This window comes from Marmota marmota, unplaced genomic scaffold (genome assembly GCF_001458135.2).
Source record: "Marmota marmota marmota unplaced genomic scaffold, marMar, whole genome shotgun sequence".
In the NCBI taxonomy this organism is placed as follows: Eukaryota; Metazoa; Chordata; class Mammalia; order Rodentia; family Sciuridae; genus Marmota; species Marmota marmota.
In genome coordinates, this window is record NW_025999891.1 from 979901 (window position 1) to 1007542 (window position 27642).

The 27642-nt window shown below is 39.9% G+C and overlaps 2 protein-coding genes and 2 non-coding genes across 15 annotated transcripts in view; 3 read left to right on the forward strand and 1 right to left on the reverse strand.

Annotated features, from left to right (window-relative positions):
- The first annotated feature begins 37 nt into the window (after positions 1 to 37).
- Tsr1 (TSR1 ribosome maturation factor) lies at positions 38 to 12683 on the forward strand. Of its 3 annotated transcripts, XM_048792960.1 has the most exons (17): positions 39 to 337; positions 858 to 1063; positions 1239 to 1342; positions 1649 to 1868; positions 1969 to 2103; positions 2851 to 3275; positions 4291 to 4450; positions 4873 to 5027; positions 5593 to 5792; positions 6582 to 6744; positions 7580 to 7690; positions 8385 to 8517; positions 10252 to 10368; positions 10766 to 10906; positions 11015 to 11089; positions 11221 to 11431; positions 11497 to 12683. In XM_048792960.1, the coding sequence occupies exons 2-16, from the start codon at positions 967 to 969 to the stop codon at positions 11397 to 11399; spliced, it is 2415 nt and encodes an 804-aa protein (XP_048648917.1). In that variant the 5' UTR covers positions 39 to 337; positions 858 to 966; the 3' UTR covers positions 11400 to 11431; positions 11497 to 12683. The 3 variants fall into 3 exon arrangements, with proteins under 3 accessions (XP_015356475.1, XP_048648917.1, XP_015356474.1); XM_015500989.2 differs by having other exon boundaries at positions 38 to 337; positions 10255 to 10368; positions 11221 to 12683; XM_015500988.2 differs by having other exon boundaries at positions 40 to 337; positions 11221 to 12683.
- Srr (serine racemase) overlaps positions 5808 to 27642 on the reverse strand; it is a 26278-nt gene continuing 4443 nt past the window's right edge. For 2 of the 10 annotated variants that reach the window (XM_015500990.2, XM_048792976.1), the window contains 8 exons: positions 26230 to 26456; positions 18968 to 19139; positions 15245 to 15371; positions 14961 to 15064; positions 13115 to 13234; positions 12939 to 13013; positions 12293 to 12502; positions 11735 to 11989 (listed from right to left, as the gene is read on the reverse strand). In XM_015500990.2, the coding sequence (XP_015356476.1) occupies positions 11774 to 11989; positions 12293 to 12502; positions 12939 to 13013; positions 13115 to 13234; positions 14961 to 15064; positions 15245 to 15371; positions 18968 to 19135 (1020 nt within the window). In that variant the 5' untranslated portion in view covers positions 19136 to 19139; positions 26230 to 26456 and the 3' untranslated portion in view covers positions 11735 to 11773. The other 8 variants (XM_015500994.2, XM_048792992.1, XM_048792994.1 and 5 more) reach the window with 8 other exon arrangements.
- On the forward strand, positions 7805 to 7899 carry LOC125613762. The gene has a single exon (XR_007344333.1). It is a non-coding gene; the product is annotated as a small nucleolar RNA SNORD91 family (small nucleolar RNA).
- LOC125613763 lies at positions 8640 to 8734 on the forward strand. Its single transcript, XR_007344334.1, has one exon. It is a non-coding gene; the product is annotated as a small nucleolar RNA SNORD91 family (small nucleolar RNA).

Consider the following 27642-nt stretch of genomic DNA (forward strand, 5'->3'; position numbering starts at 1 on the left):
GCGCCTCCGGGGCTGCTGCCATGGCAACGCGCCTGTTTCTGCCTCGAGGGCTCCAACCGGCATTGTGAGCACCTGGCTGGCCCTGAACCCCGCCGCTTAGAGCAAGCCGCTAGCGCCTCGGCTGGCCTCAACCCAGCAGGGTGTTCCCTGACTTCTACCTGCCCGTTCTCCAGACGGGAGAGCAGGCAGCAGGGAGGTAGGAGCCCAGGCATTGGGTCCCCTGTGGCTAGAATCTGCCTCCGGGAAAGCCAGCCAGCGGTCGTCGCCTGGCCCCATTGCTTCTCCGAATACCCCCCGTCAGCCGTCGCTCTCAGCTGCAAAACTTGTGGAATTAGAGGTGGGAACGCAGTCGCCAGTTATGGAGAACGGGAGCCCGAGGGCAGAAGTGTCCTTGCCAGCCCCCACGCCCCTGCCATCTTCGGGGTTGCCACGTCCTGACTGGTCCTTCTTGAGGCTATGGGGAGGTGGGGCGCGGGTTAGAGTAACAGGGATCTGTCGGTGAGGGTGAAACAAAAGCCTTCCACGCGATTCGCCTTGGAACTTAAGAGTATTGAGGGAAAGGATGCTCAGTGATAACACCTGAGGCAAACTGCAGAAAAGCGAGGTCGAGTCTCGAAGAGAGGAAGGGCTTAGGCCTCTAGGCATGAATGGATTCTTTCATTCAACATCTTCCTACGTGATGCAACTTTATAGTGCAAAAATAAATGAAAACACAGGGAGCAAATTAGTCCTCCTGGACCGATAGACCTAGTCCCTAGAATCTACATTCGGCGTTTTAAAGCCCCCAATTGCATACTGCGGCGTGGGAAAAGTTCCCACCGCCGCAGAGACTTTGGCACAGAGTGCTACACCCGCAGGTGGGAAAGACCTCGCGAGAGGGAGCGGGAACCCCACCCCCGCGAAGTGAACCGGAAGCGCTCGGCCTGGGCAGGAAGTATTGCTGACTCCGCGCACGTGAACTTCGGCATGGCGGCTCACCGTTCCGGCCCGCTCAAGCAGCAGAATAAAGCTCATAAAGGCGGGCGGCATCGGGGTCGAGGATCCGCACAACGGGACGGAAAGGGTGAGAAGATAGTGTAGGAAGGGCTGTTTAACTGACATAGTTGCTTTTCTCTGTGCCTCGACAGCTGGTCTCGGGTCTGGGACCCACGCGAAAGACTCTGAGGTGGCCAGTGGGGCTCTTGGTTGAACAACTTATGGTGTCGATCCCTGTAGCCCCTTTTTCATCTGTTTTCCAGGTCGTGTAGAACTGAAAATCTTGTGCAAGAAGGTGAGAAAAGAGCTCAGCAGAGTAGACCAGAGACATCGCGCCAACCAGCTCCGAAAGCAGAAGAAGGAGGCGGTGAGAGGAGTGGGTTTGAGGAATGGTGCGGTTTGTCTACCGTTTTAGACGGGTAATTCTTCGTGCTAGAAAATGTGGCCAGGAAAGAACTGAAATATAATCCTAGAGCGCATGTCCGGCTTAACTACAAGTGTTGATTCTCGCTAGAGCATTCTCTGCTTTATTTCGCGCTCCTTACCCGACCCCCACCCGCCCCAATGCATGTGGTGGTTAACAAGGGTGCTAGTTAGGGCAAGGAGCATCTGCACTGTTGGAAATGCAGTACTGGAGCATGGTTCAGAGATGTTCTCTGATTTTGTTTTTCAGGTTCTGGCAGAGAAGAGACAGCTGGGCAGCAAGGATGGGCCTCCTCATCAGGTGCTGGTGGTGGCTTTGCATAACAGAATTTCCCTGTCTGAGGCCTTTCGCCTTCTTCAGGATAGGGACATGGGAACAGTGCACTTAAATGAATGGGGAAGCACCTATAGCTTTATACTGCTGTGCCCCCGTTTGAAACATCGGTGGTTTTTCACATCTGCAGGGCCAGGTTAGCATATACAATATTTTTCCGTCTTTATGTTTGCAGTAATGTTAATGAGGTTATATGCTCATGTCAACTACTACTCTTATTGTGTTTTTATTTTTAGGAGATCTTCACAGTGTATTAGATATGGCTAAAGTGGCTGATACCATCCTGTTCCTCCTTGATCCACAAGAAGGCTGGGACAGCACTGGGGATTACTGCCTTTCCTGCCTCTTTGCTCAGGGTCTTCCCACCTATAGTAAGTAAGTTGGGAGTATTAGAGGCCAGGGAAGGAAGTGAATTAGCTTTTTTTTTTGGTAGATGGACACAATACCTTTATTGTATTTATTTTTATGTAGTGCTGAGGATTGAACCCAGTACCTCCCAGGTGCTAGGCAAGGTGCTCTACCTTAAGCTACAACCCCAGCCCCATGAATTAACATTTTTTACGGTTTTCCAGATATTGTGCTTGGCATTTGATTGCTGAATATAACTGATGGACTGTATTAAGCTGGTAGTGCAATATACATGTACAAATTAATCTTGGTCATTTATTTACAAATTACCAATTAAGGGTTTGGGTTTTTTTTCTTTCTTTTTTTTTTTTTTAAATATCTGGGCTGTCCTGTTGAGGAAGAAGATTGTGAAATTTGGTTTCACTGACTTTTTTTTTTTTTTTTTTGGTACCGGGGATTGAATTCAGGGGGCACTCAACTGCTGAGCCAATTCTGAGCCCTATTATTTGGATTTTATTAGAGACAGGGTCTCATTGAGTTGCTTAGTGCTTTGCAGTTGCTGAGGCTAGCTTTGAACTCACAATTATCCTGTCTCAGCCTCCCAAGCCACTGGGATTATAGGCATGCGTGCACCTCTGCGCCCAGCCTCATTGACATTTCTTTAGGGTAGTTGAGTGATCTCAATACAATTGTTAGGTTGTTTGTAAGCTACAGGGGGTTTTTATATAGTGAAGGGATAAATTATAAAGATCCTTCTCTTTTGCTTACAGCACTTGCTGTCCAGGGATTTTCTGGTATCCCTCTGAAAAAACAAATAGATGCCAGAAAGAAGCTAAGCAAAGCAGTAGAGAAGCGATTTCCTGATGACAGACTCCTCCTGTTAGACACTCAACAGGAAGCAGCAACACTGCTTAGGCAGTTGGCTAACCAAAAGCGAAGGCATCTTGCTTTTAGAGATCGGCGAGCCTATCTGTTTACCCATGCTGCTGATTTTGTACCTAGTGAAGAGAATAAGTTGGTGGGCACCTTGAAAATCTCAGGCTATGTTCGTGGGCAGACTCTGAATGTAAATAGCTTGCTACATATTGTTGGACATGGTGATTTCCAAATGAAACAGATAGATGCCCCCATCGATCCTTTTCCTTTAAACCCTAAAGTGATAAAATCCCAAAAGGACTCAGGCATGGCAATGGAGGTAAGATTGATGGATTTTGTTTGTTTTTGGGGATGGGGTCTTGCTATGTTGAACTTCTGGGCTCAAGCCATTTTCATACATCAGCCTCCTGAGTAGCTGGTACTATAGGTGGTCACCACTGAACCTTAGCTCAGAATTGATCTTTATTCATTTATTTATTTATTTTTAGAAGCATGCATTGTAGATTAATATGTAAGTTGAAACAGAATGGAAAAATTTAAATTGAGAGAAAGTAGTCTGCATACTTAGGCCAATGAGGAGACACTTAGTTTGAAGGCAAGTAACAGTCAACTACAAATATGTTGATAAATCATTAGTGCAGCATTTTCTAGATACTTCGCATTGCAGTTGGCTCTGAGATTATAAGAGATATGGTCAGAGAACTTAGTTAAATTAGAAGAAAATGTCAAACATCTTTGAAATAAAAAAAAATTGGATATGGTAAGATATGGACCTGCTGTATTAGTTGAAAAGGTAGATTAGCAAGCTTCACAGAGATCAGATTTTAGCTAGGTGTTGAGTATTGTGATTTTGAGTTGAGCAGAGGTAAAAGAATGTTGGGAGGGGCTGGGGTTGTGGCTTAGTGGCAGAGCGCTTGCCTAGCATGTGTGAGATGCTAGGTTCAATCCTCAGCACCACGTAAAATAAACAAAATAAAGGCATGCTGTCCATCTACAATTAAAAATATCTATATTTCAAAAATTTAAAAAAGAATATTAGAAGATAGATACAACATGAACCTAAGCACAGTGATGAAGCATAAGGTTTCTTTGAATTGTGAAGACAGCAACCTGATGGAAGTGAGGGATGTGGTTAGGAATAAGACCAGATTATGAAAGGCCTGAAGACTCAAGCAGGGGTACAGAGCTAAATGACCATTTGAAAAATTGTGACAGCTTTTGACTTTGTTTCATTCATTCTTCATGAGAGCTGATTCTTCTGGGTTTTATGGTCAGAGTTGGCTGTAGTAAGATTTTGCTTAATGTTTGGCTATCACCTGCTTTTGGTTTTCAAGGTTTGTGCTTCAGATGTTGCATCTGACATGGAAGAAGATCTTAAGGTCCTAATGAAGGCAGACCCTGATAGACAAGAGTCTTTGCAAACAGAAGTTATTCCAGATCCAATGGAAGGGGAGCAAACCTGGCCCACTGAGGAGGAGCTGAGTGAGGCAAAAGGTTGGTAGTAGCAATCTTGTTATTTATCTGACCCGGAATTGTGAATTTTGACTAGTTGCTCACAGGGTAGCTGGTCACACACTATAGAGTTGGATGAAGATATAGTTGAAGTTCTGTCACCTCTTCTTTCCCCCAAATGCTATATAATTGTACTAGGCAAACATTGGGCACACCTTTGCTCTGTTTTGAAACTAACTTGTTATTGTATTATAATAAACACAAACAACTTAAGATCTATTGCCAGGTTTATTTAGCTTTGGAAGTATTGCTAATTGTGAGGGAGCTGAATTAAATTTTAAGTAATCTTTTCTACTCATGGTGTCTGCTAGTTTCCCATGTTGGCAGCAGTATCATCCTATATAGGTGAGACTATCCAGAGTGATAAGGGAATGGAGGTGTATAACTTGTTTGGATTTTTACAGATTATTTGAAGGAAGGTTCTAAGGTGATAAAGAAGGTCCCCAAAGGAACGTCCAGTTACCAAGCTGAATGGATTTTGGATGAAGGTGGTGAAAGTGGAGGGGAAAGAGATGAAGATGATGACACAGAACAGGATTTTATGGAAGAGGAATCTCAGGTAGGGAAATTAGCCCTGGGCCCATTTTTTTATACAACTCCAAATAGGCAGAGTGCAATCCTGATCTTGAGGGGTGTGCATAGTAGTTTCTGGGAATGAAACTTGTTTTATATTTTAATCTTTTTAAAAAAATATTTTATATTTTAGTTACAGTTGGACACAGTACCTCTATTTTATTTATTTATTTTTATGTGATGCTGAGGATCATATCCAGGGCCTCACATATACTAGGCGAGTGCTCTCCCGCTGAGCCACACACAACCCCAGCCCCTATTTTAATCTTTTATTAGCATTTATGTTAGTTGGGACTAGGTTCTAGTAAAATTATTTTTAGCTTAATGGCCTATGGGGTAGAGATGGGGGACTTTCTTTTGAAATAACTAATTCTTTTTGGGGGGGTACCAGGGATTGAGCTCAGGGGCACTCAACCACTGAGCCATATCCCAGCCCTATTTTGTATTTTATTGAGGCTGGCTGTGAACTTGTGATCCTCCTGCCTCAGCATCCCAAGCTGCTGGGATTATAGGCATGCATCCACACCCAGTTGTAATCCTTTATTTTATAGGATGAAAAAAGTGAAGAAGAGGAGGAGGAGGAGGAATGTGAAACTATGACTATAGGGGACTCTGTACGTGATGACCTTTATGATGAGAAAATGGATGAGGAGGCTGAGGAAAAAATGTTAGAGAAATATAAACAAGAAAGGATGGAAGAAATGTTTCCAGATGAAATGGACACCCCCCGTGATGTGGCTGCTAAAATTCGGTTAGTCCGCAAGTCTAAATTCAACAATAAGTTTTTATTTAAAAAATATATCTCAGAATTATGTCACTGTGATGCAAAAGAAGAAAAAGACATTGTTCCCTGTTCGTTAAGGGCCAACATTCTATGTGGGTAGTCAACACTCATGGGAAATAGTCGTATATAATATATAATAAAGTTTTAGACTATGGTACAACTAATGTTACAGGACTTTAATAAAGGAGAAATAACAAGGTTAATTAACAAATACTCTGTTGGAACTAATATGTACAGAATGTTTGGAGATTTTAGGGGAACTTTGGGAGGGCAACAAAAGTAAAAGCATGAAGCAATAGACAATAGTGCCTGCTCTGGAAGTGAGTTCACTAAAGCCAGAGAGTGTATGTTGGCTACTAGAGTGCTAAGACTATTACCAGAGATCTGTAAATACTTTATCCTTAGTGAGAAGTCTGGATATACTTCTGAAATAGTTGTTAAAAACTGAATTAAGGGGCTGGGGTTGTGTCTCAGTGGTAGAGTGCTCACCTAGCTAGGGCAAGGCCCTGAGTTCAGTCCTCAGCACCATATAAAAATAAATTAGTAAAATAATGGTATTGTGTCCAAGTATAACTAAAAAATAAATACATTTTTAAAAAACTGTTTTAAAAATGTGGTCTTGGTTTAAGTTATTAGGTTATTTTGAGAGAGAGAGTGATTAGAGTTTTTAAAAATAGAGCCTTAGCTGTTATCAAAGTCATGTCTTATATAGCACCATATAGTCTGTTAATTTCTCTGAATTTTCCTGTATTTTAGATTTCAGAAGTACAGAGGCCTTAAGAGCTTCCGGACATCTCCATGGGATCCTAAGGAAAATCTTCCTCGAGATTATGCTCGGATCTTTCAGTTTCAGAACTTTACCAATACTAGGAAAAGAATCTTTAAAGAGATTGAGGAAAAAGAGGATGAAGGAGCTGAGGTATCTGTCCATTGTCCACTCCATTATTTGCCTTTGGTGGGGAGAGGGTGGTACTGGGGATTGAATCAAGGGGTGCTTTATCCCTGAGCTATATCCCTAAACCTTTTTATTTTTTTTGAGACAGGGTCTTGTTAAGTAGTTCACTAAGTTGCTGAGGCTGGCCTCAAACATGTGATCCTCCTGTCTTAGCTTTCCTAGCCATTGGGATTATAGGCATGTGCTGCTATGCCTGACTATAATTTGCTTTTGATTGCCACCATGTTGCCTGCTTTACTCTTTCTTGGCATGAGCATGACTATTTAATGTAGTTTTATGCTGCCTATAGCTGAATTAGGGGAGCCATTGAGTCACTGATATCAGAGACATTAAATAAAAAAGTTGAATATGGGCCAGGTGTGGTAGTGTACATCTGTAATCCCAGCAGCTGGGGAGGCTGAGGCAGGAGGATCGCCAGTTCAAAGCCAGCCTCAGCAACTTATCGAGGGCCTAAGCAAATCCGCGAGGGCTTGTCTCTAACATAAAAAAAGGGCTAGGGATGTGGCTCAGTGGTTAAGCTTCCCTGGATTTAATCGCTGGTACCAAAAAAAAAAAAAATTCAATCTGGGTAGTAGAGGCATCTGTGAAAGGCAGAAGATAAGTGTAGGTTTTAGGTTAGTCTGAGAGACTTTGCACACATTTAGAGAAATATTTCTTGTTGTATTATATTTTGGTGCTGGGATTGAACTCAGGGCCTGGGAGATCCTAAGCAAAAGCTCTACTACTGAACCACATTCCCAGTCCTGGAAAAATGTTTCTAACGATAACCTTGTGGTTGTTTTCTGCTTCCTTTTGGCAGGTTGGCTGGTATGTCACACTTCATGTCTCTGAAGTCCCTTTTTCAGTAGTTGAATACTTCAGGAAAGGAGCCCCTTTGATTGCATTTTCTTTGCTACCTCATGAACAGAAGGTAAATTAGTGTCTTTTGGGAAACGGAGAGTTAAGAGACTTTTTTAACCCATTCATGACATTGTTCAATGGGATATGAGGATTTTACCTTTTGACTTTAGGACTCAGAAAACAATGGAGAAGTCAATGATGGTTTTACCCAAAATGTCTGAACCTGTCTGAAGCATCTCAGTGATGTAATCTTTGTGTGGTTCTGAGACTTCTCTAAGTATGTTTTTGAGGTCAGATTTTGAACAAAGGACTGGCAATCTTAAAAATGAAGTTTTATGTCAAAGTGCAAACTCTTCTCTAGGTAGCCAGTAGTTGTCACTTTGGGGGTTAAGCTCTTGACTTTTGGTTAGTGTGAGTACAGGTTGAGGAAGAGAAGTCTAATGAGTGATTTTGAAGGGATGTGGTAAGTAAATGACTTGAGGACCACTGGTATTTGTGGCATATGGTAAGCTTTTTAATATTAGATCTGGGAAGATAAGCTAGCATAGAAGGATGCATGAAAACTCTGGTCAAGCCTATTTTCAGTTCTAGTGCCAGTTGTTAATGGACATAAAGGATACACCTGTGTCCCATCATCTCTATAATTTGCCATGAATTAGCATTGTCAGTTCTATTGTGTGGCTGATGTTCATTTAGTTTGCTGCCTTTCAGGTTAGGCTGTTTTATTCCTAGACTATGAAGCTTTTTTTCTTATTGGTTCTCAGATGTCAGTGTTGAACATGGTGGTAAGCCGGAATCCTGGCAATACTGAACCTGTAAAGGCCAAAGAAGAGTTGATTTTCCACTGTGGATTCAGGCGTTTCCGAGCCTCACCTTTATTTTCTCAGCATACTGCAGGTTAGCAGTGGGAAAATTTCTGGGTTCTAGTCCATCTTACTGACTTCTAGGAATCCGTAACTTTTTGCTGATGGGCGCTGGGTGCAGAATAGCTAGTATTAGAGGTATTTTCAGTACTCTGGCTTAGGAGCCAATGATGTTCTTATTCAAAATGTCTGAACCTGTCTGAAACATCTCATTGATGTAACTTCTGTGTGCTGCTGAGGCTTCTCTGCCATGAGTATTTATTCTAGAATAGGATTTGAATCAGAGTTGGCAGCTTTATGAAAAGGGTGTGTCATGGCATGGAAATCTTGGTATCTGATATGCCAGTGTCAATGTGGGTGAAGGGATGGAGGCTGGGTGTAGCCTACAATTGGATAAAGAAGAAAAGTGTGGGTTTTGAGGTGTAAAGACCAGATGACAGAGTTTGGAGGATGGTGACCAGGAATCCTTTTGGTGGGAATAATCATTGTATTCCTACACTTCAGGACTAGCCAGGTATATTGCCCACTAACCTGGGGGCTTATGAACATACCTTAACTGAGATTTCAGCAATGATAGGAGGAAGAGATGAATGCAGCCACTAATGTGCTCTGCATGGTTTTTATTTAGCCAACTGTGTTATCTAAAATAATTTCTTTCCCTTAAAATATTTTATCTTCCTTTAGTATTAAAATCAGATGTCAACAAACCATGGCCTTTGGGTCAAATGTGCCCCACTGCTTGTTTTTGTAAACAGACTTTTATTGGAACATGGTCATGCTTTAAAATAAATCTCCAAATGTATGATTTTTGTCTGCTTTTGTGTTAAAATGGCAGAGTTGAGTAGTTGGAACAGAAACTGTATGGCCACACACAAAAAAGTTTTTTTTTTTTTTTTTTGGTACCAGGGATTAAACGCGGGCACTAACTTCTGAACCACATCCCCAGCCCTATTTTGTATTTTATTTAGAGACAGGGTCTTACTGAGTCATTTAGTGCTTTTGCCATTGCTGAGGCTGGCTTTGAACTAGAGATCCTCCTGCCTCAGCCTCCTGAGCCACTGGGAATACATGCATGCGCCACTGTGCCTGGGTTAAAAAAAAAAATGTTTGCCAGTCCCTGTGCAAGACTAAGAGCTGATGGATCTAGGAATCTCAATAAAGCACTGATTCTCATATGAGGTAGGGGTGTTGAGCAGTAGAATTCACCTGGAGAACTTTTTTTTCTTAAAAGCTTTAGTAGGGCTTGGACCTAGGGGTACTTTTACAACTGAGCTACATTCCCAGCCCTTTTAATTATTTTATTTTGAGACAGGGTCTCACTAATTGCCCACAGCCTTGAACTTGTCATCCTCCTGCCTCAGCTTCCCTAGTAGCTGTGATTACAGGTGTGTGAGACCATGCTAAGCTCTAAGATTTTGTCTTCAGTTAAAAAATCATGGGTAGGGGCTGGGATTGTGGCTTAGAGTGCTCACCTAGCACGGGCAGGACCTGGGTTTGATCCTCAGCACCACCTAAAAATAAAAGGCATTGTGTTGTGTCCATCTACACTTAAAAATAAATATTAAAAAAAAAAAAAATCATGGGTAGGACTGGGTTAAATATATCAATTGTGTTTACAGGAAAAATTTCTTGGGGTAAAGAAACATAAGCTGAGACTGTGAATATAATATAGCTCAGTTGCTAGAGTGCTTGCCTCACATGCTTTTCATAGGCCTCTGGATTACCTCAAAATGTTTCGGCTTTTCTTTTTTATCCTTTATTTTGGCAGCAGATAAACATAAACTTCAGAGATTCTTGACTGCTGATGCGGCCTTGGTGGTGACGGTATATGCACCAATTACTTTTCCTCCTGCATCTGTGCTGCTTTTCAAGCAGAAAAGCAACGGTAAGTTGAGTTCACAGAGGTGAACAGGCTTACAGGTCCTTAATAGGATTATCACTGTTCTCGATTCTGTGTTTTGATTTGGAAGGCAAATAGAGAAGATAGTGATATACCAGTCTTTCTCTCACAGTGAGTTGAAGCCACTGTGGGATGGTAAACTGGGTTTTATCTTGCTGTGTAGACCTTAGCTAATCACTAGGGGCTACTTAGAGTGCTATGTTTAGGGGACAGGCTTAGCAGGAATAGCATTTAGTGGTTTACTGTGGACCAGGGTAGCATTGTGCTTTCCTACTGTAGTTTCTCCAAGAAAATATTGCATCGTTCTCTTAAGTGAACAGAGCAATAAAGGAAGGCTTTGGCCTCAAAACTCCTGAATAGTTGTTTTCCTTTTCTCCTTTAGGAATGCACAGCCTTGTTGCCACAGGCCATCTGTTGTCAGTGGATCCAGATAGAATGGTCATCAAGAGAGTTGTTCTGAGTGGTCATCCTTTCAAAATTTTCACTAAGATGGCAGTAGTACGTTATATGTTCTTTAATAGAGGTAGGTACAAAGGAAGAGGATGGGATCTGATTGCTTTTATGGTGTGAGGGTTGTGTTTACATTATGAGTAAATGTTTCATTTTGGTCTTTTGTATGCTCCATTCTAAGAGGATGTGCTATGGTTTAAACCAGTGGAACTGAGAACAAAGTGGGGCCGTAGAGGACACATCAGGGAGCCTTTAGGTAAGAAAATGTGGAATTTGGGATTTTATATAGATTTCCTCTATGCTATTAAATAGCTATTGTGTTGGAAGTTTACTACTTTAATTTTTTTTTTTTTTTAATTTGACCAATTTTGTTATATTTGTTTCTAGGTACCCATGGCCATATGAAATGCAGTTTTGATGGGAAGCTAAAATCTCAGGACACAGTACTGATGAATCTTTATAAACGAGTTTTCCCTAAATGGACTTACGATCCATATGTACCAGAACCAGTACCTTGGGTGAAAAGTGAGATTTCTTCAACAGTGCCTGAATTGGACATGGAGTAATGGATTCAATAGGATTCTGTCTTATTGTTAATAATTAGCACTATAAAGATGGGCCTACAGGTTGTGACTGAGCAGTTTGTAGTTTATACTTTAGTCCATCAGTATGCTGTCCTGTTTACAAAAGATCTTGGCTCAGTATGGAAGTTTTTCTACTTAGTCTAAGAAAACTATTAAATATACTGAAATATCTGTACTCCATTAGGACTTTGAAAACTTTACAAGAAGATGTTTTGGTGCTGGGGATCAAACTTGGGTCCTTGCACATACCAGGCAAGTGCTCTGCCACTGAGCTGCCCTGCCTGAGGGGAACATGAAAAACAAAAATTTCATGTATCTAGAGAGACACTGAAGCCCATCTCTTTCTTTTATATAAATTAAACAGAAACAGACTGATAAGGAGCTGGCCTTTCAGCGTGCTTCACCCAACTTAAGGAGGTTAAGTCTACATTTCCACCACTGAGAACAATACAAATGTTCTTTACTTCTGGAGAAACTGCTTGAAAATTCCGAGACAGCACAGCAGCCACTCCAACACCAGCTGTAGGTTCAATGAGTAGTTTCATCCTTTCCCAAACCAGTTGGGTTGCATACTGTTGGTATAGAAGTGAGTAAGGATTAGCAAAACAGGAGAAGGGGAAAGGTTTAATTCTATAGGCCAAATGAAGATATATGCCCAGTCTGAATTTTCTCGTTGCTAATGTAATGCATGTGTGTTTGCCAGTGGAGAACACAACTTTCATCTTATCTCTGCTTGCCTCAGAGGTTTGTCCTAATACAGCTTGGGTACCCTCCCATAGGTCATGAAATCACCCTGTGGTTACTCCGAGTAGGAGAAGGTTGTCTTGCTTAATTAAAGTTGTACTATTATAGGTTTTTTCCTCTTGGAGCCTTACCTTGATTTCATCCTCTGTGACAGTGAAGACATCATCCACAAGGTCCCTTATAATAGGCCAGGTGTTTAAGCCAATGCTGGATTTGACACCATCTGCTATAGTTTCTGGAGGATAAGGATTGGGGGTCAGCTCCCCTTTCAGTTTGGACTTGTAGCAATCATCTGCATTCAAGGGTTCAGCAGCATATACCTTCACGCTAGGTTTCAGAGCCTGGAAGAGGAATATTAGACATCTTACAACTAACTACAGCATTACCTACATGCTTAAAATAAAGTATGCAGAATAGGGGAAAAAGGGCATTTCTGGCTATGTAAGAGTCTTCCTTTTGATGGATGTAATGAAAACATGACCTTCAAGCACTTTATAAATAAATTGTATGTCTAATACTGGGTTTTAGATGCCTGGATCACAATTGGTTTTGGTCATTTTGGGAAAGGTAGTACCTGGTGTGAATAATAATGGAGATGGATCCAGGGGAAGGACTGTAAGGTGCTTTTATGCTGTAAATTTGTCATACATGAAGAGGGTAGTAAGTCAGGGAAAGGCTTTCCATCTCTAGGAATGGCCATTTGGGGATAATGTTGAATTAGGTATCTAAAGTCCTCTTTGCCTAAGGCAGGAAGTCTTCCAGAAGGTGTCTTCTCACCTTAACAGTAATTGCTATTCCAGCAACCATTCCTCCTCCCCCTACAGGAACCACTAGTGCATCCACCAAGGGAACCTTTTGTAAAAACAAAGTACAAGTAGGCCAATTAATGAGCGGTTTTGTATGTCAAAACAGTGTCACCAGTAAAATATGAAGAAGTAACTAGGCTGTTTTACCTGACTCAGCACTTCTAAGGCAATTGTGCCTTGCCCAGCTATCACCGCAGGCTCCTGGTTGGGATGTACCATGATGCCTTCTGTTTCTTCCAAAATTTTTTTTGTAACCTTTTCTCTGGACTAAAAGAGTACATTAATTTAGCTTACTAAGTTAGGCATTTAATAAAGTTCCCAAAAAGTTTCAGTCATTTTAATGCTATTGACTACTTACTTTTTCCCAGACTTTGTTTAGTCCCTGGGGATAAGTAAAGCGGTGAACAAAAATCCTGCCCTCAAGAAGTTATATCTTTAGGATAGGGGTGGGATATAAGTGAATATATGTATGTCTAAGTACTATGGAGAAAAACAAATTTTATCTTACAAAGACTGCTCAGGAAACATCTATGATAAAGTGACAAATTATACAAGTGCAGTAGATCTCTAGAATATTTTAAAGAGGTGGTAATAGGGTCAGAGAGTCCAAAATGGGTAGTGGTCTTTCTAAGGAAATGCTAAGAAGTTAGTGTGATTGGCATAAGATAAGATGACCCAAGAAAAACAGCAATGGAGTTGGGTGTGGTGGTATACACCTAATCCTAGCAACTCGGGAGGCTGAGGCAGGAGTATCATGAGTTCAAAGGCAGCCTCAGCAATAGTGAGGCACTAAAGCAACTCAGTGAAACTCTAAATAAAATACAAAATAGGGTTGGGGATGTGGCTTAGGGGTGAGAGCCCTAAGTTCAATCCCTGGTACCCCTCCCACACCCTCCCCTCAACAAAATAGCAATGGGTCAGGTGCTGTGGCATGGCCTATAATTCTAGCCACTCTGGAGGCTGAGGCAGGAGGATTTCAAGTTTAAAGCTAGCCTCAGCTTTTTAGTGAAGCCCTAAGCAAATTAGTGAGACCCCCATCTCAAATGGGCTGGAGTCAATCCCTGGTTACCCCCTTACCCCCTCAGAACAAAGGGCTAGTTCATCTAGGCTGAAAATGATTATAAGAACTTTGGTTGGGGGTTTGTAGCTCAGTGATAGAGTATATGCTTAGTGCTTAGCATGGGGTCAGGACCTGGATTCAATCTCCAGCCCCAAAATAAAAGCAAAACCTGATTTCCATTGTATGAAGTGGGAAACCATGGGAAGATTTGAGAAATTCTAAATAAATGGAAGTTCTGTTGTTCTTGCTACAGGAAGCAAGACTGGAAGCAGAGTCCAGTTAGGCTACTGAATGTAGGTAATGATCTGAATAAGGATGGTTAATGGAGGCCTGTTACTAGTTGGATTGTGAAAACACTTTGAAAGGACAGAATTGGATGTGGGGTGTAATAGTGTTGATTTCCTCTAGCAACTAAAAGGATAAATTGCCATTTACCAAGATGAAGACAAAGGGGAACAATTTGGGGAGTAAGATGAGGAGTTTTGTTTTAGATACAGTTACTTTATAGATGGGCTTGGTTTACTCCTAGTGATTTTGAAGGAGGAGGAGCAAAAGTTCCAGCCTCAGCAACATGGTGAGACTCTGTCTCAAAAATAAAGAAAGGGCTGGAAATGAGACTCAGTGGTAGAGTGCACTTGAATTCAATCCCTAGTATTGGGGAGGTATGGTGGAGAAACAGTAACTTTTGAGATGTTTGAGTAGCTTTAAGATATCCAAGTGAGAAAGTTGGGTAGCTGTTGGGTATACAAGTCTGGAGGTATTGGAGTAGAGGTGAAAATTTAAAGTGATACAAATGAGTATAGATAGAGAAAAGTTTGGGTGTGCTAACAGAGGTGAAGAGGAAACAAGACTGAGAAGGAGCTTCCAGTATAGTAGGAAGAGTGGTTGGTCAAATGAAGCTGTTTAGGTGGTGCTGAACACTGCTTTCTTTACCTCGTCGCTCGGTTCACTGTAAACTATAGAGGCTCCATAGGCTTGTATTGCCAGTTTTTTACAGTTGGGAGCTGTGTGGGGTACCACAATATAAGCAGGAATCCCTGGGAGAGGAAAAACATGTGAGCACAAGTCAGGAGAATTTTGGATAGAAACTTTTGTTCATTTTGCTTGTAATCAGAGACTCCTTTGGAAATTGACCCCATAGCTATCACCATTCTGAATGAAAATTAAGGACACTTTTCCACTCAATCTGATGACTACCTTGAGAAGTTATCAAGTACCTTCCAGTTTAGCAGCGTAAGTGAGAGCCTGGCCATGATTTCCACTGCTGTGAGTAACAACAGCTTTGGGCTTCCCTTCTAAGGTGGCAGGAATTAAGCCTCTGATGGCATTAAGTGCCCCACGAATCTGGAAAAGAGGGATGGTGAATTAATGTATGGTCATGCATCCCTTACTTGTTCCCTGATGGGAACAAGTTTGAGAAGTGCATTCTCAGGCAATTTCATTGTGCAAACATCATAGAGCCTACTACGTAACCTAGGAAGTGTGGTATACCCTATTGCTCCTAAGCTACAAACCTGTACAGCATATTACTGTACTAAACTGAATACTATAGGTAATTGTAACACAATGGTAAGTATTTGTGTACAGAAACAGGAAAGTACTGTAAAAATAATATAAAAGATAAAAATTGTAGCTGGGTATGGTGGTACAAGTCTGTAATTACAGCAACTCAAGAGAATGAGGAAAGAGGATCACAAATTTGAGGTCAATCTTAGTAATTTAGCAAGACCCTATCTCAACAAATAAAAAGGACTGGGGATATAGCTCAGTGATACAGTGCACCTGGGTTCAATCCCCAGGGCCCCCCTCCAAAAAAAAATAAATAAATAAAAAATGATATATATACCTGTATAGGACAATATATAAGACCTTGTACACTACTGAAGAGTAAACACTCAAGCTACACTAAATTTATTAACAGTTTCTTTCTTTCTTTTTTTTAAGTACTAGGGATAGAACCCAGCAGTACCCTTGTTTTATTTTGAGAAAGGTCTTTCTAAATTGCCTAAATTGGCATTAAACTTGGGATTCTTCTGCCTGAGCCTCCCCAGCAGCTATGATTACAGGCATATGCTATCATGCCTGACCTTAAAATGATATTTTTCTAAAATAATAAACTAACCCTAACAGTGTAATTTTTTTTTTACTTAATTAGATTTGCTTAGCGTTTCAACTCTCGTAATAATTCTTAGCTTAAAACATAGTGCATTTAGCTGTACAAAAATATTTTCTCTTGGGCTGGGGATGTGGCTCAAGCGGTAACACGCTCGCCTGGCATGCGCAGAGCACTGGGTTCGATCCTCAGCACCACATAAAATAAAGGTGTCCACTGAAAACTGAAAAAAAATATTAAAAATTCTCTCTCTAAAAAAATATTTTCTCTTTACATCCTTATTCTGTAAGCTTTTTTTTTTTTTTTTGGTAGTGCTGGGACCAAACTTAGGGTCTCAAAAATAAATGCTTTATAGGGGTTGGGGTTGTGGCTTAGAGGTAGAGCACTTGCCTACTATGCTTGAGGCAGTGGGTTCAATCTTCAGCACCACATTTAAAAAAAAAAGTATTTTGTCAACCTACAACTAAAAAATAAATGTTTTTAAAAAATGCTGTATAGCTGAACTCCATCCTCCCAGCTCAACATGGTTCCCCCCCACCCCCTCCATGATTGAACTCTCAAAGGTTCTCTGCCATTGAGGTATATCCATAACCCATCCTTTTTTTTTTTTTTTTAAAAAAACACAGAGGCACTCTACCACTGAACCACATCACTAANCATGTCCTGAGCATGCAGGAGGACCCAACACCACCAAAAACATAAGTAAAATAAAAGAGGTGTATACTCTAATACAATAATAAGTGTAGTATAGGGAGCTGGGGTTGTGGCCCAGCAGTAGAAGTGCTTGCCTAGCACATGTGAGGCACTGGGTTCCATCCTAGGCACCATATAAAAATAAAATAAAGGTTATTGTGTCCACCTACAACTAAAAAACAAATATTAAAAAAAAAGTATAGTAAATACATCAGTAAGTTGTTTCTTTTTAAGTATTACACACTGTATATAATTACATGTGCTAAGTCAGGTGTAGTGGTACACACCTGTAATTCCAGCTATTTCAGAGGCTGAGGCAGGAAGATGCCAAGTTTAAATCCAGCCTGGGCAAATTAGTGAGACCCTATCTCAATATTTTTGATACTGTCTCAGTATTTAAAAATAATAATAATAATAATAAAAAGGACTGAGGATGCCATGCTGCTCAGTGATAAAGCACCCATGGTGCTCAATCCCCAGTACAAAAACCAAAACCACCTCTTCAGTTAATAGGTACTATACCCCCTGAAAGGATCTTAAAGCTCACCTAATGATCAGAAGATTTTGGTAGTAAGTTAACACATAGAAGCATATCTATGCATAGGGAAGGCATTGACATTTTGTAGAAAAAGATTTTATTATGGAGTGTTTGGCTAGATTTAGAACTTTTATATTCAAAAGGTATCAATCAGTGTGTTTATGTAGCAAGTTGACACAAAATGGATGCTTAAACCTGGGTTACATACACTTCATTTTGCCTGAAATAGTCCAGGTTGATGTCTATTTTTGATGTTTTTTTTGTTTTGTTTGGTTTTATTTTTTGTTTTGTTGGTACTGGAGATTAAACCACAGAGCCACTCCTCAGCCCCTTTTTGTATTTTATTAAGAGACAAGGCTTCTCTGAGTTGCTGAGGCTGGCTTTGATCTTTCAATTTTCCTGTCTCAGCCTCCTGAGCCACTGGGATTACAGGTGTGCACCATGACCATGCCTGGCTGTTGTTTTTTAAAAATTTTTTTAGTTGTAGTTGCACACAATATCTTTATTTTGTTTGTTTATTTTTATGTGGTGCTGAGGATGGAACTCGGGGCCTCGCCATATATTAGGGAAGTGCTCTGCTGAGCCACAACCCCAGCCCTGGCTTTTTTTTTTTTTTTTTTTTTTTTTTGGTACTGGGTATTGAACCCAGGGGCACTTAACCACTGAGCTACATCTCCAGACCTTTTTTGTATTTTTTATTTAAAGATAGGGTCTCACTGAATTGCTTAGGGCCTTGCTAAATTGCTGAGGCTGGCTTTGAACTTACGATCCTCCTCCCTGAGGCTCCAGAGCCACCACACCTGGCTGTCTTTTTCTAAAAAAGAAAAAGGATCTCACTGGACATGGTGGCAAATACCTGTAATCCCAGCTACTGGGGTAAGGGAGGGAGGCTGAGGCAAAAGGATTTTAAGTTCCAGGCCATCCTATGCAGACCTCAAAGTAAAAGAAAAAGGAAAAAAAAAAAATGTTTTGGACAAAGCTAAGAGGAGAGTACATGTCTATTAAATACAAGGCGTTCTGCATTCAATACCCAGTATGGGGGGGGAAGTGAGAGAAAAATGGGGTCTCACTGTGTTGCCCAGGCTGGCATTGAATTACTGGGCTCAAATGATCTTCATGCTGAGATCCCAGTGTAGCTGAGACTACAGGTACATGTCACTGCATTGTCCTGGTTTTTTTCATTAGAAATTCTCCCTTTGTCCTATTTTAGACAATAAATAAATGATTATGTATAGTATAATTATCCAAATATCCCCCCATATGTGTATATAATTCTTTTATAAGGGATTTTTAGATTAAGTGGCTTATCAACACTATGATGCCAGGTAATCAGAACTTAAAATTTTTGCACCCTGTTATTTCAAATGTTATAAGTTATTTTTTTGGTATTGGGGATTGAACCCAGGGGCACTTCACCACTGAATGACATCCCCAGCCCCTTTTATTTTATATTTTGGATAGGGTCTCACTAAATCGTTGAGGCCAACCACAAACTTGTGATCCTCCTAAATCCCTGGATGGTCTGGAGAATCAAATAGATTTACACATAAGAGGATTTGAAAACATTCACAATACACTAACAAAAGAAACTTTTACCTTAAAAGATCCAGTTTTCTGGAAGACTTCACATTTGAAGAAAAGATTGCGTCCTGCTACTTGATTCAAAATAGAGCTTGTTAGCACTGGTGTGAGATGGATGTAATCTCGAATGTTGATGTGAGCTTTTTCAACATCAGCAAAGGAGATGCAGTAGTGAGCACACATGGTTCTGAAACCCAAGAATAAGCAAGAGGTCAAAACAAAGTCTGATAAAAATGTATTTGTTGAAGGCTTTGAAAATGCGTAATACAGAAGAGAAATGGGGATTGTGGTTCTATGTGGAACTGTCTCCATTCCTGGAATGCCAGAATTTCTGTGACTTGTAACGGAAATTAAGTTTTTTGGTGAAGCTTTATAGGAAACAAACTGATGTTACTTATGGAAGCTAAAGTCATTCCCTCACTCATACCATATATCTCTTGACACTGCCACTGGTCTGTATCTGATGAAAAGCATTTTGTGAAGCTGCTTGAATGAATTGGGTTCAAAATAAATATGCAATTTTTGCCTTTTGTTTAGTTTTGAAACAGGGTCTTGCTATGTTGCCCAGGCTAGTCTCTAACTCCTGGGCTCAAGGGATTCTCCTACTTCAGCTTACTGAGTACTAGGACTACTAGTGCATGCCACCATGCCTGACCTAAATTTTTATTTAAAAAAATCTTTTCTTTTTTTACTGGGCGTGTTGCATATCTGTAATCCCAGTAATTTGGGAGGCTGAAGCAGGAGGAGCGAAAGTTCAAAGCCAGCCTCAGCAACTTAGTGAGGTCCTAAGCAATTTAGCAAGATACTGACTCAAAAAATAAAAAGGGCTGGGGATGTGGCTGGGATAAGTGTCCCTTGGTTCAATCCCCACATCCCCAGCCCTTTTTATATTTTATTTAGAGACAGAGTCTCACTAAGTTGCTTAGAGCCTAAGTTGCTTAGGCTGGCTTTGAACTTAGGATCCTCCTGCCTCAGCCTCCCGAGCCTACAGGCATGCACCATAGTGTCTAGTGGAGCTGCAGAATTTCTCACCAGTTTTCCCTGTGCTTGTGCACTGCCCTTATGTTACAAGGGCAGGGTTCAAGGATGCTAGCCAAGGGGATGTCATTAAGGAATTGCAATTGTTCTGGGTGCTTCCTGCATTTCTACAGTTTATGGGCACTTCCTTTGATACTTAGTATCTCTCCCTTCACCCCCAGATTTCTCTCATTTTTCCCTCAAAACTTTTGATCCCTTAATTTTTTTTTTTTTTTTTTAAGAACCCAGGGGTGCTTTACCACTGAGCAATATCTCCAGCCCTTTATTTTAGGGACAGGGTTTTGCTACATTGCTTAGGGTCTTGCTAAATTGCTGAGGCTGGCTTCAAACTTGAGATCCTCTTGATTCAGCCTTCTGAGTCACTGGGATTACTGACATGTGCCACTGCTCCTGACTGATCCCTTAATCTTAGTCTTATATGGCTGCTTCAGGCTGGCCGATCAAAAGTCTCCTCCTAATGAGGATAGCATTTATATTTTCTTATTGGCCAATAGCATTTTTAACTGAGAAATCCTGTTTATGTACTCCCTAAATTTTTCTACTGTTATTTTTCTTTCCTATGAGTTAATGGGACACTTTCAAAAAATTAAGTATTTTACTGATACAGATGTACTTTTAATTTATTGCTTATCTTTTAACTGTTCCTATATGTAGCATTATATGGACAAACTTAGGTGTTCCAATCTTTTTCTCTGAAGCTTTTTAATTTTCTTCCCCATTTAAGAAAAAAATATATATATGCTATCCTCATTAGTATTCAGTAGTGCAAATAAATGTGATCATAAGATTCAATTTTCATTAATTAGATTTTGGAACTGGAAAGAAAACGTGATAAATTTCAATAGCAAAGATAGTTTAGCAAAATTGGTGCTTTCACATGTACTTGATGGAAGTATAAATTGGTACAGCTTTTTGAGGCTGACAAGTTGACAGTGATCTGTCAAAATTGAAAATGTGCATACTTTGGTCTATCTACAAAAATACTCATAAATATACATAAATGCAAAATTATAAGAATATTATTGCACTATTATTTATAATAGCAGAAAGCAGAAAAGTATAAAGTGTCTATCAATAAGAAAATGAATAACAAATAATGGGATATGTGCATATTTTGAGTAGTGTGAAAATCCCTAAAAGCATGTGATAGTCCTGCACAAACAGAAATGTATACCTTATATGGTGTATCTCCAATTCTACAGAAAGTAATTATATGTAGATGTGCTAATATACATTATTTCTATGTTAAAATAAAAAAAAAACTCTCCTCTTGGCTGATTCACTGAGACTGAGAGATTGGTCTCAGTTGAATACTTGCAAACAATATTATGAATATCTGTATCTTATCAAGAGACATATTTGTGCCCAGCCCCACTTTTTTTTTTTTTCCCCTCTCTCTGAGATGGTGCCTTACTATGTTGACCAGGCTGGTTCCAACTCCTAGACTCAAGTGAGTCTTCCACCTCAACCTCCTGAATGCTGGGACAACAGGTGCATGCCACCACACCCAGCTACATTAAAATGACTTCATTATATTCCTTTCACAAAAATACCATACTTTAGCTAGGTGAGGCGGCTTATGCCTGTAATCCCAGAAGTTTGGATGGCTGAGGCAGGACTGCAAATTCAAGGGTAGCTTGGGCAATTTAGTGAGACTCTCTCTCAAAAAAATAAAAAAAAAGGCTGGGATGTAGCTCAGTGGTAAAGCATCCCTGGGTTCAATCCCCAGTGCTGGAAAACAAAAAACACCATAATTTAACTTTTACGTAACTCTTATTTGAATGTTGAGAGATGTTTCTGTACTTCAATACATCTTTAGAGTAGATTTCACTAAATAGCTTTCTGCATCAAAAGGCCTGCACAAATTTAATTCACTTGAAGTGCAGCAGGTAGTGTGTCAGTCTTATAAGACACTTGATACTTAACTGCCAAACTGATATCCAGAAGGGCTGTACAGCACATTAATTTATACTTCTGACAGCAGTTAAGAATGTCCATGTTCCTTCATCCTTGCTATATCATTTTATCTGTCAATTTAAATGTCTAGTAGTTTTAATTTACATTAATTTCTGTGAATGAACATTTTTCTGTATATTTACTGGCAAGTTGTTCTTTAGTAAATCCTTTAAAAAATTTTTTTTGGTAGGTGTAGATGGATAGAACTCCTTTACTTTTTAAAAAATAATTTTTGTTGTAGATGGATACAATGCCTTTATTTATATGTAGTGTTGAGGATCGAACCCAGTGCCTCACATGTGCTAGGCAATTACCACTAGGCTGTAACCCTAGCCCCCTTTATTTATTTATATGTGGTGCTAAGGATTGAACCCAGTGCCTCGCACATGCTAGGCAAGTGCTCTGTCACTAATCTACAGTCCCAGCCTAGTCAAATCTTTTTATTTTTTGTGATAGTGGAGATTGAACCTGCAGGTACTCTACCATTTTAGCTACATCCCTAGTCCTTTTTTTGGGGGGAAGGAGCAGGTACCAGGGGTTGAACTAAGGGCATTCAATCACTGAGCCACATCCCTAGCCATATTTTGTATTTTATTAGAGACAGGGTCTCACTGAGTTGCTTAGGGCTTCTCTAAATTGCTGAGGCTGGCTTTGAACTCAAGAGCTGCTAGGATTACAGGTGTGCGCAAATGCACAGGGACTCCTAACCCCCCCCCCCTTTTAAAGTATTTTTTTTAGTTGTAGATGGATACAATATTTATTTTTATGTGGTGCTGAGAATTGAACTCAGTGCCTCACATGTGCTAGGCAAGCACTCTACCACTGAGCTATAACCCTATCCCCTAGCCCTTTTTATTTTGAGAAAGAGTCTTCTTAAATTGCCCAGGTTGGCTTCAAATTTACAACTCTCCTATCTCAGCCTCCTGATTTAACTGAGATTACAAGTGTACCTGGCTCTCTTCTGTCAACTTTAATTTTTTTTTTTTTAGAGAATTTTAATATTTATTTTTTAGTTTTCGGCGGACACAACATCTTTATTTGTACGTGGTGCTGAGGTGCTTTAGATTTCTCAAGAGTTTTCATAGTTACATGTCTTGTATGTATCTGATTAAATTTATTCCTAAGTACAATGTAATTTTGTTGCTTTTGAGGTATTTTTCCCATTAGATTTCAAAATTACTTGCTGATGATTACATACTAATAACTTTTGTACATTTATTACATAATAGGCCACTTGACTAGATTACCTCGTTAGACTGAGTTTTGTAGTTGATACCTCCTCATCCTTATATATATTTTTCTTCTTCCTAGCTTCAGATGTGGTTTAACATAGTTGGTCATACAATACTTTTAAGACATGGTTATAGCTGAGCACAGTGGACCATACCTGTAATCCCAGTGACTTGAGAGGCTTGAGGATTACAGGTTCCAGGCCAGCCTCAACAAATAGTAAAGCCCTTTGCAACTTAGCTACACCCTGTTTCAAAGTTAAAAATAAACAAGACTGGGATTGTGGGTTGGTGGTGGCACATACCTGTAATCTTAGCTACTAATGAGGATGAGACAGGAGGACGGATAAGTTTGAGGTTAGCCTTGGCAACTTAGTGAGACCCTGACTCAAAAAAAAAGATTGCACTTTAGCTTTCAGATCTCACTTTTCTATGCTGACTTCATTCTTAGCTTTCACAGGGATCCAGGAGCTCTTAGCTGCTGAAGGGCTGGGGATGCAGCTTAGTGGTAGAGTGCTTGCCCAGCATGTGAGATCCCTGGGTTCAATCCCCAGTACCACAAAACAAAAAACATACAACCCTCCCCAGACCCTAAAAACAAACAATTAAAAAAGAAGAGTATTTCTTCCTATTGAGTCTTGGGATTCAAAGTGGACCATCTTGAGTCACCAACTGACAGGCCAATAACGATGGCTTTAGGTAAATAATGTGCAGCTGTTTCCTTCCCCATTGTTTGGTGGTTGTTTTTGGGTACCAGGGATTGGACCCAGGGGAGCTTTATCACTGAGCCACATACCTAGCCTCCCCCCACTTTTTAAATGTATTTTTAGTTATACATGGGCACAATATCTTTATTATTTTTACGTGGTGCTGAGGATGGAACCCAGTGCCTCACATATGAGAGGCAAGCACTGTGTCACTGAGCCACAACCCCAACTCCACCCCCACCCCCAGCCCTTTTAATTTATTTATTTTGAGGCAGGGTCTGGGCAAATTGCTAAATTGCTGAGGCTGGCGTTGAACTTGGAATCCTCCTGTCTTAGCCTTCTGAGCTGCTGGGATTATAGGTATAAGCCACTGTGCCCAGCCCCAACCCTTTAAAAAATATTGTTTATGTTTTATTTTAACCAGGGTCTTGTTAAGTTGTCCAGATGGCCTTGAATTTATGATCCTCTTGCCTGCACCTCCCACATAGCTGGGATTACATGTACAGTTTAATCAAACCCAGAAATAATAAAATTTTGTGACAAAACAATTGACCTTAAATTTTCAAATTTATTAGTATAAAGTTGTACATATTAATATTTCAAAACAGCCACTAATCTCTGAGTTTTTTTAATATTTTATTTTTTAGTTGTAGATGGGCACAATATCTTTATTTTTATGTGGTGCTGAGGATCGAACCCAGGGCCTCGCACATGCTAGGTGAGTGCTCTACCGCTGAGCCACAACCCCAGCCCTCTGACATTTGTTTATTCATTCATTCTGTTTATTGCTGAGCCACAAACCCAGCTCATTCATTTTTTTTTAATCAATAAATATTTAGTACCCTCTATATATTAGCTATTATTTGGTCTGGAGATAGTGTTAGAAAAATAGGCTTGTTCCTGCCCTCATGAAGCTTACTATCCTTGTGGCAGATGTATAATAAATAATGTAAAAAATAAATATGATAGGTGTGCACCACCAAGCCCAGTTAGTTTTAGAAAACTAACTGGCTATGTTATGGTGAATAAAAAGGAAGGGGACAAGAGTTGAATCAGGGAGTCCAATGAAGGGGTATTTTGGTTCTCTATATGAAGGATAAAGGGGGCCTAGATGGCTAAAGTGTAAAAACAAAAAACTCCCAAGATACTGGAAACAAACCCAATTAAAATGGCTAAAGAACTTCAATAAAATTTTTTCCAAGGAGAATTTACAAATGGCCAATAAGCAAATGAAAAAGTGCTCAGAATCACTAATCGTCAGGTAAAGGCAAATTAAAACCACAATAAGGTTACTACCTCACACCCATTAGGATGGGAGGCTCCTGTAAAAAAGTAAACAGCCTGGCACACAGTGGTACAATTCTGTGATTAAGAGTTTAAGGTCATCCTCAGTAACTTACAAATAACTCAAAGTAAAAAGAACTGGGGTTTTGGCTCATTGGTAAATGGCTTCTAAGTTCAACCCCCAATACCACAAAAAGTAAAATAAAAAATAAAAAGACAAACCCAGAACCCAATCCTAGATGTAGACCCAAAAGAATCAAAAGCAGGGTCTCAGATATTTATACACCCATGTTCGTAACCAAAAGGTGGAAGCAACAGTTGCTAAACGCTGACAAAAGACTAAACATAATGTGGTATATACACAATGGAATATTATTATTTTTTAAATATTTTTTTTAGTTGTTGATGGACCTTTATTTGCTGAGAATCAAACCCAGGGCCTCACACATGCTAGGCAAGCACTCCACCACTGAGCTACAATCCTAGCCCACAATGGAATATTATTTGGCCTTAAAAGGAAGAAATTTTTATATCTGCTATTAACATGGATGAATGTTGAGGACATTAGACTAAGTGAAATGAGCCAATCACAAAAAGACAACTGCTACATGATTCCACTTATATGAGGTACCAAAAGAAGTCAAATTTGTAGATGGAAGGAAGGGTGGTTGCCAGGGGTTGGGGGTTGGGAAAATGAGGAGAGGTTTAATGGGTACAGTATTTTGGAGACTGGTTGCACAATAATCAGAATGTATTTAAGTAAAGAACTATATACTTAAAAGTTGTCAAAATTATAAATTTTGTGTTTTTTCACTACTTTTAATTAAACGGTACTGTGGAAAAATAAAAAGACTTTGGAGTTTGAATTAGTTGGGTCTCTTAGTTGCAAATGATAGAACCCCAATTTGACCTAGTTTAGACTAAAGATGAGGTTGTCAAGATTTACTGGCTCACTGAATCCAAGAAAAGTTGAGCAAATCATGGAAGCAGACAGGCATATATAAAGCTTCAGGAGTAACTGGAACCAGGGACTTAATGGCTTCTAGGACTCTCTGTTTCTCACCTCTGCTGCTTTTTGCATGTTGGCTTCTTTTTCACTGCAGACCAGCTGGTTCCATATGGTAGGACACTTGGCTGCTGACAGCTCCTGTGTTTTACATTTTATGGCTTCCACACTGGAGAGGGATTTTCTTTCTCAGTTTCAGTTCAAAAAATTCTGGGTAAGGACTTTGACTGGTCCATCTTGGTCCACAATCAGTGGCCAAGGGTGTGAGGTCGTTTAAGACAATACTATGCAATAGTCAGAAATATTTATAGAAACATGAAAAAGAAACATAATGAAATCCATAACACAATATCAATTATGTACATTTAAAACACTTACATACATACAACATTTTATATTATTCAAAGATACATGTATATTTAAAGACACATATTAAAACACATTAGAATTACTACCTAAGAGAGGAGGGATGGAACATTTGTGGGAATTGGAATGAAGAGCAAAAGATGAAATGAGAAAGCACTTGTTGATGATAGTGAGGTTGTGGCTCAGTGGTAGAGTACTCGCCTCATCCGTGCGAGACCCTGGGTTCCGTGCGAGACCCTGGGTTCGATCCTCAGCACCACATAAAAAAAAATAAATAAATAAACAAGTGAAATAAAGGTTCAACTACAACTAAAAAAATAAATATTAAAAAAAAAAAAGAGTATGACTGTCTCAAATCTATGCACCCCTGGGAAAAGATCAGTAAAAGAAGAAGTGATGGGAGAAAGAAAGAAGAACAATGAGAAAGACAAAAAAGGAAAAAAAAAGTTTGAGTGGAAGTAAAGGGGAGTTTTCAAGAGAAAGGGGGAGAAGCTGGGGAGATGATTCCATATATGATCATTATAGACATAGAAGAGACACATACTGCTTGTGGACCAAATGAGGGAGATAGAGGTGTCAAGAATAACTCTAGGATTTTGTCTTTGATGGTAATATATTAATGAGATTTAATACTGGTGAAGAAACAAGTATTTGAGAGGAAAACCAGAGATTCAATGAGCTAAATTTCAGTTCCTCATAAGCCATTTAAGATGTCCTTTCTTTCTTTTTTGTCAAAAATGTGTCCACTTTAGTGTCTATTTCTGAAGAATGAGTTCTTCAATTTATTTAAGAAAATTTTTTTTGTAGTAAATGGACAGCAAGCCTTTATTTTGTTTATTTTTATGCGGTGCTGAGGATTGAACCCAGTGCCTCACGCATGCTTGGCAAGCGCTCTGCCCCTGACCTACAGCCCCAGCCCGAGTTTTTCATTTATTATCAAGAACTGTTTTTTTTGTTATGATTACCAGCCTGAGGACAATGAATCCCCTCAGAATGTATAGGTTCAACAAAGTCTTTTTGTTGTTGTTGTTTTTTGGAATCAGGGATTGAACACAGGGGTGCTTAACAACTGAGCCACATCCCCAGCCCTTTTTTTATTTTGAG

Coding starts and splice junctions, on each gene's coding strand:
- Tsr1 (XM_048792960.1), top strand. CDS start 967: ATGGCGGCTCACCGTTCCGGCCCGCTCAAGCAGCAGAATAAAGCTCAT. Junction 1,869..1,968: donor TTTCACATCTGCAGGGCCAG/GTTAGCATATAC, acceptor TTTTATTTTTAG/GAGATCTTCACAGTGTATTA. Junction 10,907..11,014: donor TTATATGTTCTTTAATAGAG/GTAGGTACAAAG, acceptor CTCCATTCTAAG/AGGATGTGCTATGGTTTAAA.